The sequence below is a fragment of the Mus musculus genome, chromosome 3, assembly GCF_000001635.26.
Source record: "Mus musculus strain C57BL/6J chromosome 3, GRCm38.p6 C57BL/6J".
NCBI classification, from domain to species: domain Eukaryota; kingdom Metazoa; phylum Chordata; class Mammalia; order Rodentia; family Muridae; genus Mus; species Mus musculus.
This window is the reverse complement of record NC_000069.6, coordinates 19,154,671-19,163,322: the sequence shown is the minus strand read 5'-3', so window position 1 is coordinate 19,163,322 and position 8,652 is coordinate 19,154,671. Positions and strand designations below refer to the sequence as shown.

The 8,652-nt window shown below is 43.6% G+C and overlaps 1 protein-coding gene across 3 annotated transcripts in view; it reads left to right on the top strand.

Annotated features, from left to right (window-relative positions):
* The first annotated feature begins 227 nt into the window (after positions 1-227).
* Armc1 (armadillo repeat containing 1) overlaps positions 228-8,652 on the top strand; it is a 31,694-nt gene continuing 23,269 nt past the window's right edge. For 2 of the 3 annotated variants that reach the window (NM_001357689.1, NM_028840.3), the window contains exons 1-2: positions 228-413; positions 5,631-5,851. In NM_001357689.1, coding sequence (NP_001344618.1) covers positions 5,669-5,851 — 183 coding nt within the window. In that variant the 5' untranslated portion in view covers positions 228-413; positions 5,631-5,668. Of the gene's footprint in view, positions 734-5,630; positions 5,852-8,652 lie in introns of all 3 variants that reach the window. The other variant, XM_030252846.1, reaches the window with a different exon arrangement.

The following is an 8,652-nucleotide window of genomic DNA, read 5'->3' as shown; positions in this document are numbered from 1 at the left end:
GCACACAGAAGCAGAAGCCCTTCCTGCCGCGGGAACCCTGGGAATTGTAGTCGCGGAGCCACGATGGCTGTAAATTTGTTTAGCACTCCGTGGACGGCGAGCCCTTGGTTCCAATTCAGTGTTCTGGGTCCTCATAGGTCCGGTCTAGCTCACCAATGAGCTACTAGGTTTGAGAACATCCCGCCTCTGGTTGGGTGTCCTTCCTCACGTTGCTTCATTTTCAGCCAATGGGATAATAAAGCCAGCAGAGGTGACAGGGTCACCGCGGAGCCTGCAGCTCCTCCGCCGCCAGCGACTCAGCCCTGTGGTTCTTTGAGTCGGGCCGTGGCTCGGGGTCTTCGCCGCCCGTTGTCCGCCGTGGTGGGTGCGGCTCTGATGCTGCGGCAGGCTCCGGACGCCCGGAGCTCTGGAGGGTACGTAGCCGGGGCCGAGGTGGGGCCGAGGGGCCGCTGCTGCGCGGGCCGGCCGCTGCGCCCGCCTCCTGCCGGCATCCCGCGGGCTGCCTCGGACGGCTCCGGACGTGCTCTTCTCTCCTCTTCCTTCTGACCAGCCAGCCCGCCCTACGAGTAGCGGGTGTCCATGTCGCGGCGTTCTTTCTGTAAATCTGCGAGCCTCTGCGCGCAGGCCTCCATTCAAGAGAAACTCGTGTACACAGGTGGTGGGCATTTGTGCACTTAGCTGCTCCTTTGGTGATACTGTCTCCTCAGCGCTTGCAGTAGAAGTTTCCCACTGGGTTAGTTCTGTGCTTGCATGGTACTTGCCAGACATTTTACTGTCTTGCCTTTTTTTTTTCCCACCCTGTTACCCGCTCAAAACTGCTACCTGAAGAAACTGAGGCTTGGAGACGGTAATTCAATTCCAAAAGAGTTACAGTTATAATTGCAAGGAGAAGCCAGATCGGGTCTCGGCGTTTGATAGTGGTAGTTGCTTTTCAACCCGGCTTAATCATTAAGGATTTAGGATAAGTGTGTGCCCGCAGCAGCTCTTAGCACGTGAGGGCTAAATACTTCTATTAACTAAGTGGTGATTCTTAGCTATAAGAAAAGGAATACCTTTCTGACATCTGCCCAGACACTGATGTCTCGCGTGTCTCTAACTCCGTGCTTCAAGACTTCTTGCCCGTTGGCATCCTCATCTGGAAGCTGGTTGGACATCTCAGATTCCCAGACCCACTTACACCCACTGAGCTTGAACTTACTTTTGGCAAGGTCCCTTAGGTGATCGCAGTGTCCTTAAAGTTTGCGAAGGGTTCTGTTTGTCAACATAGAGCCAAGGAAGAGAAAATAAGTTTGGGTCGTGATGGTATGCCTTTAATCCCTGCTTTGGTAGCTATTGGCAGGCAGATCCCTCCTAGTTTCAGGCTCATCTCAACTACATAGGTCAGCCAGAGCTAAGTAAGGAGAAGAAAAAGTAAAGGCATACGTCCTATGCACTGTGACCTCTACTCAGACTGAGATACAGAAAAATGAGAACAAAGCTTTTGTCATTTGCACGACGTTTCCCTTTTCAGAAAATGAATGTGTCTCTTGAGAGTTTTAACTTAGCCGTCCCAACTCTTAAAGTAGACATCAATGTTAACTGTTTCATAATTGTCTTGTAATTGACACCAGGTGCGGGCTTTGGAAGTAAAAGAGCAAATTAAGACAAAGGGGATGCTGATTTACTGTTGCTGGCTAGTTAGATTAAAAGAACCTTGTGCTCTTTATATTCAGTTTGGCAAGGTCTGTGTAAGCCCCACCCCCAGTTTCTTCCATTTGTCGTGAAGATCTTCCCGTTAGTTTTTTGTTGTTTTTTGTTTGTTTGTTTGTTTTTTGTTTGTTTTGGAAGGAAGGGTAGAATTGCTGCTACTCCCAGTTTTCCCAGTTTATTCATTTGGTTATTTGATAATAAAGCTGAAACAAACTGCCAGACTCACTTATCCTAATTCCCAATAGTTAAAGATAGTGTTTCAGAGAGTTTTAGTTTTTAGTGTTTTAATAATAATTAAAAAATATTTTCTATGACTGTTTTGACTGCATATATGTCTGTGCACATGCCTGGGGCCAGAAGGAGGGCATCAGATCCCCTGGAACTGGAGGTAGAGTTGTAAGCTGCTTTCTGGGTGCTGGGACTTGATGCCTGGTCTTCTGGAAGGTCAGTCACTATTCCTAACTGTCCAGCCATCTCTAGCCCCACTTTCAGTGCTGTGTTCAGAGGCATTCATTTATACAGCAGTGTAAAGTTTCAGGCTCTTGTTTGCACCAGAAATTATTTGATGTGCATAGGTCTTGGGTCTTGCCTTCAGAAACACCTACTCATTTGGATAGGCCCAAGGAAATTGTATTGTTTGACGCTGTCAGGTCCACGCTTCTTGACATTAGTGCTTTTGATGGAAAATGCAACTAGCAAACAGATGAACAAGCACACTTGTGTTTGTGCTAATGTGGTGTTCATTACAGAAGGAAAAGGGTTTCCATTTGTTTTGTTTTAACCTTTTATTTGCTTGTGGTTCATTAGCTACTATAAATGTGCTCAGGACAGCATTTCAGGTTATTTAAAAATTATTGTCTCTCTTTGCTGTGTGCATGTGTGTTGTGTGTGTGCACACACTTGTGTCTGTGTCTGTATGAATGCTGTGGAGGCTGGAGATCAACTTTGAGTATATTCCTCCATCTCTTACTCAGCCTTCCTTTTTGAGGCAGGGTCTTTGCGGAACCTGGAGGAGCTAAGCTGGCTCACCGGTGCTCTGCCTTCTACCTGCCTCTCTAGCTCCAGCACTGGGATCACCAGATGTGTAAAACCAAGTGCTTGCTTTTGTTGTTTTATACTGGGGCTTGGGATTCAAGTGCAGGCCCTTGTGCTTGCTCAGTCAGCACTACCCACTCAGTCATCTCCACAACGGTCAGTCTGTGCATGTGTGCACATAGGGTGCACGTCTGTGCATGTGTGTGGAGGCCAAGGGGCTTCCTCAGGCTCCCTCCAGGTTACTCTTCGAGATGGGGCTGTCAGTGAGCCTCCAAGGATCCACCTGGGTGTTTCTCTCTAGCTAGGACCGCATGCAGCACTGCATCCAGCCTCACATTGGTGTTGGAAATGCAAACTCAGTTTTCGTTGCATAGCAGGTTCTTTATCAAGAGAACTATCTTTCCAGCCCTAAAATTATTGTTTTAGTGTGGTACAGAATAAATAAATTTTTACATTAGCATACAAAGTAATGGATTCCATGATGATATCTTCATACATATTGTATGTTGCTCTCATTAATTCCTTTCCTACATTTATTTTGATTTCTGCTAAATTTGGAATAGAGAAGTGTGGAGAAAATTCCTGCAGTAATCACATATAACTAGTTTTCCAGCCTGTGAAGGAAAATATTTCTCTTAAACAATTTAAGTTGATAGTTAATTTAAGTTGATAGCTAACAAAGAATATTTAGTATATAAATTGGGCTTCAAGTTCTATCTTAAAAAAGATTAATTTTTAATTATATGTATTTACATATGTGCTCATGGAGGCCAAAAGAGGGTATCAGATACCCTGGGAATGGAGTTACAGATGGTTGTGAGCAACAAACATGGAAGTTTAGAGCTGAACTTGGGTCCTCTGCAAGAGCACTTTGTGCTTTTAACCACTCGCCATCTCTTCATCTCCAAGTTCTACCTTTTAGCGGTAACCCCCTGATATCCTGTCACTCCAGAAGCAGGTAGAGAATATTGGGTGTCTTTGTCCCAGCGTCCTGCCTTGCGCCCCTCCCTCCTGTTTTTCTTTTATTGAATGCATTTATGGCACTAGGGAATGAAATTAGGGTCTCATCCCCAGGCCAGTTGCTGTCTTCCTGTTTTGACAGGCGTGGTCATGCACTCATGCAATCTCAGCACTCAGGGAGCTTTAGCAGAGTGGGAGGTTAGCTCGGGCTGTGCACTGAGACCTTGTATCACAAATCAAAGTAAGGTAAAATAAAAATTGGTTATGTGAGCTCAGCAATCTGCAGCTAAAACATTGATTATTTGAAAAGGTTCAGCCACATAGTCAAAAAGGGGTGTCTGTAACCTGATGCCATCCAGATACTAAAATAAAATGAACTTCTGACATTGAATAGCCTTGCTTTGAAGTTTTATGTTAAACCTGTCATTTGGAGAGCAAATCCGAGAACTCCTGCCTGCTTTTCTTACCTCGTTTAAAAGTTGTCATTGCTGTGCCATTTGACCTACAACTCTCCTTGTTTTGGTGTTGAGTTTCTGACCCTTCCCTAGGTAGACCCCAGTGTGAGCCCTTATCAGCAGGGTGTGAGGACTGGAAACTTTAAGATATTTTGACTGCACGTCATTCTAAAGGAAGGAGAAGATTATATATAACATTTAAGGGATGATCTCCATTGAGTAGTTATTGAAGGATGACAGATAAAAACAGAGTGTTACAGTGTCAAAGCCTGGACACTGTGAAAAAGCCACTGTTTGCTGTGTTTGGCTTTGTTGTAGTGTGTGTGTATGTGTGTGTGTGTGTGTGTGTGTGTGTGTGTGTGTGAGCATGCATTCATTTACTGTATCTAGGTTTATGTACATATTGGTGCATGTATGCCACCATGTGCGGAGGGTGGAGGTCAGAGACAAGTTGTGGGGTTGGTTCTCTTGTTCCTCTGTTTGGGTTCCAGATGTGGGACTTAGTTGTCAGCTTTGGCAGCGAGTGCCTGTACCATGGTCTCCCAGATTGCTTGGTTGAGGCACAGATTAGAGAGAAGCCCTTTTTTATTGTTTCTTTCTCTCTCTCCCTTGCTTTCCTTCCCTGTCTTTGGAATTGAACTCGGAAACTAAGTAAGGTGTGCTAGGCAGTGCTCTGCCACTTAGCTTGTTCCTTGAACAAAGTCTTCATTTTGAGTCAGGGTCTCAGTCAGTCACCCAGGGAGCCTTGAACTTGAGCTCTTCCTGCCTCAGTGTCTGAGGCAGCTTGCATTGCAGGTAGGCCACAGGGCTTGGCAAGGGTGGTCTCCTTTGCTCTTCTCCTTTGCTTTAGGAGATTTCACAGTTTGCTGTGCATCTCTCCTCACCCCCTCCCCACAGAGGAGTAAGAAAAACCCAGGCTGTCAGCTCACCACTTTGCCTTGAGGCATTTTTTTTTTTTTTTTTTAGGCCTAGAAAGGTCCTAGGAGGGAAAAGTCCTGGCAGTGTTACAGTTTGAAAAGGGGAGCAAAGGTTACAAGCTTGTACGTAAAGACCGTGCTTATTGGAACCTTAGTGTTAAAATATGTATTGCTAAAATGGGATTTACTGGAGTATTGAGGATGGCATATGTGCTTTTGCATATATAAATAACTTGATTGCTTCCTTCAGCTTATGTTCATTTTATTTTTCACAAGCTTTAGAATTGCCAGTCCTTATTTTTGTGTGTGTGATTTAGATTCATCTGCTTCTTTCTAAAGATATTATAATGTAGTTACTTAAAGGTACCAGAGCTAGGCACAGAGGGTGCTTGCTTGTCATCCAAGCTTTTGAGAATCAGAGGCAGGGGGATAATACACGGACAGCATCAGCAGCGCAGTGAGTCTGAGGCCAGTCTGCACTGTGTAAGTAAACAGACAAATGGAATCCTTGTCTACCTTGGCAGACGAGGACTGATTTTGTCAACCTGACTTCTACTCTTTTTTTTTGTTGCAGAATTTAAGAAGCTTTTATTCATGTGCATGTCATAGAAGATGAATTCATCCTCTTCTACTATGAATGAAGAACCTGATGCTCTATCAGTAGTTAACCAGCTACGGGATTTAGCAGCAGATCCACTAAATAGAAGAGCCATCGTCCAGGATCAGGGATGTTTGCCTGGCCTTATTTTATTTATGGACCATCCAAACCCTCCTGTCGTTCACTCAGCTTTGCTTGTAAGTTGCTTTTAATACTTTGTGTTGTGGTTTTAATAATGCAAATACGAATTTTCAAAGACCTTTGATAACATGGTAAAAGACTAAGACATTAGATCATACAGTCTGTATTCTGGCATGTAAAAAACATGGAAACCATGGCATATATGTAGTTCTTCAACACAAATAGCAACATGTTGATTTTGTTTTTTAATGTAAATGGTAACTATAACACATATAGTTATAATATGTTCTGACCCTTGGTATTTTCAGTTAACATGGTGATCTGTTGTTTGGTTGGTTTTCTTTTTTGGGGGGTATTTCTTTTGGGGGGGGGGGCTTGAGACAGGGTTTCTCTGTATAGCCCTGGCTGTCCTGGAACTCACTCTGTAGCCCAGGCTGGCTTCAAACTCAAAAATCCACCTGCCTCTGCTGCCCAAGTGCTGGGATTAAAGGTGTGCGCCACCACTGCCCGGCTTGTTTGGTTTTCTTTTTGACATGGGATGTATTGTTGTGTTGGCTGGGCTGTTCTCAGCTCTTGGGCACAAGTCATCTTTTGACTGCAGGTATACATACATCGTCACACCCAGCCTATTACTATTTTCATCCCGAAAACCCCCTGTGTATGTTGAATGTATAGTGTGTGTAGCTAGGGCTCAAACCCAGCACTTTATGCATATTTGGCAAACCTTCTAATGTTCTCTAGGTCATCAATTAAGAGAATTCTTGAGTTCTGAAGATTACTCTTTAGTGCAAGAGGTTAAAAATCAGGGTGTCATGGATGTTAAGCACATGTTGTACTGAACTCACCCAAAAGATACATATATTTTTAAAATTTCATAATAGCTTTCTTTGTTGGAGAGGAGAATAAGACATCTTACTTTGCATCACCTTCTCACCTAGAACTCACTATGTAGTCCCAGACTAGACTTGCAGTAGTCATTGTGGCCCAGCCTCCCAAGTACTGGGGCTACAGATGTACACTGCCTCATCTGACTTACAACAGCTTTTTCAGATTTGACTTTTATGCCATCATAAAGGTCATGCATTTAAAATATACTCTTGAGTGGCTTTATTCACAGAGAGTGGTACAGCCATCATTGTAGTCAATTTTAGAACATTTTTATTTTGTTCTATTGTTTGAGACAGTCTTTTTATGTAATCTACCTGGAGCTTGAGATCCTGTTGGTGCAACCTCTCGAGTGTTGGGATTATAATGCTCTAGGAGGGCATGGCCACATCTTTCTTTAGAAGTTTTTATCACCCAGACATCACCAGACTGTATTGGTCACCTCTTACTCCCCAGTGTCAGCCCCATTATGTAGGCAACACCGATCAATGCATTTGCTATTTTGCAAAAATGCCTAAAGAGTTTTTATGTAGATACAATCATATAATATGTGACTTGGTGGCATTTCTTTTATTTGTATTATATTGGAACATATCTATATTCAACAAGTTTCAGCGCTTTGTTCCTTTCATGTCTTGAGAACATTCCATTGCGTAGACATACACTGTTTCGTTTTTGTTTATGCATTCACTAGTTGATGGGCATGACACTTTAATATAAGGTAAGGAGGACAGATAAGGAAAGAGAAAATATGCAGATAAAAGCTAACAATTCAAAAGGAATTATAGGAAACATGGAGGCTAGGGAAACATGTTAAAGAGCAACAAGACATCAGACAGATCCAGAATGGAGGACCTTCAATGGTAAGTAATACAAAAAGGACAGGCAGCTGGGAAGAGAGTGCAGTGATGACAGTTGTGTGTGGTTTTAAAATCCTATCGCCTTTGCTGGGGGTTGCCTGAGCTACTAGCCCCTCCTGGCTTCCCTTTTGTACTACCCGCCTGTGGTTTCAGGAGGCGACCGCACTATCAGCCCACTCCTCTCTTTGGATAAAAGACACACACACACACACACACACACACACACACACACAGAGTTAATTCCTTTAAAATTATCTTCTTGGCACAATTGCTGGGCACAGATATTTCCTGCCTGGATAAGTGTGCCCTTACCAATTTATTATCTCCATCTTTCCAAACCTGCCCTAAACTTAGTGGCTAGTCCCACCTGGCCCTGCCAGACATCCTTGGCCACCTGCCTGCAGCAGAGGCTGCAGACCCTAGCTCTCCTTGAGGCCTTACATAATTGTTGTGTTCTTCTTCCTCCAAAGCATGGCAGAAAAACTTCTCTTCCTTGCATCTTTTCCTCCTGGGACCTAGAAGTCCTACCTGTACCTTCCACCCAGCAATTGGCCCCTGGCCTTCTTTACTGACAAATCAAGAACCAATTGGGGAACAGGACTTTAACCTCAGAGCCTCCCTTACAGATAGTTAGTTACCTTATACATTTTATTTAAGAGATGAATCAGTCAAATGTTATTTGTGGACCTGACTTATATCCTGGTTTAAATGAATTCATCATAAACAATTTTTAAGTGACTGGAAGAGAATGTGCAGCATATGGTAAATGGCATTAAAAAGTCATTATGAAGGCTAGTTAGACTCAGCAGTTAAGAGCTCAGACTACTCTTACAGAGTACCTTAGTTTGTAGTACACAGGTGTATATATAAGCAAAATACCCTTATATGTAAGATAAAACAATTTTTAAAAATGTCAAGTTTTTGCAGCTAATAAGATATGTCAGTGGCTGGTAAAAGTGCGTGTGACCGACCAATCCTGATGCCCTGAACTGGTGTCTAGAACCTACATGTTGGAAGGAGAGAGCAGACCTCTGCTAGCTGTCTCATGACTTCCAGGCAGTCTGTTCTGGTGCAGGGGCATGCACACAAATGGAATAATGTAAAAGTCAACT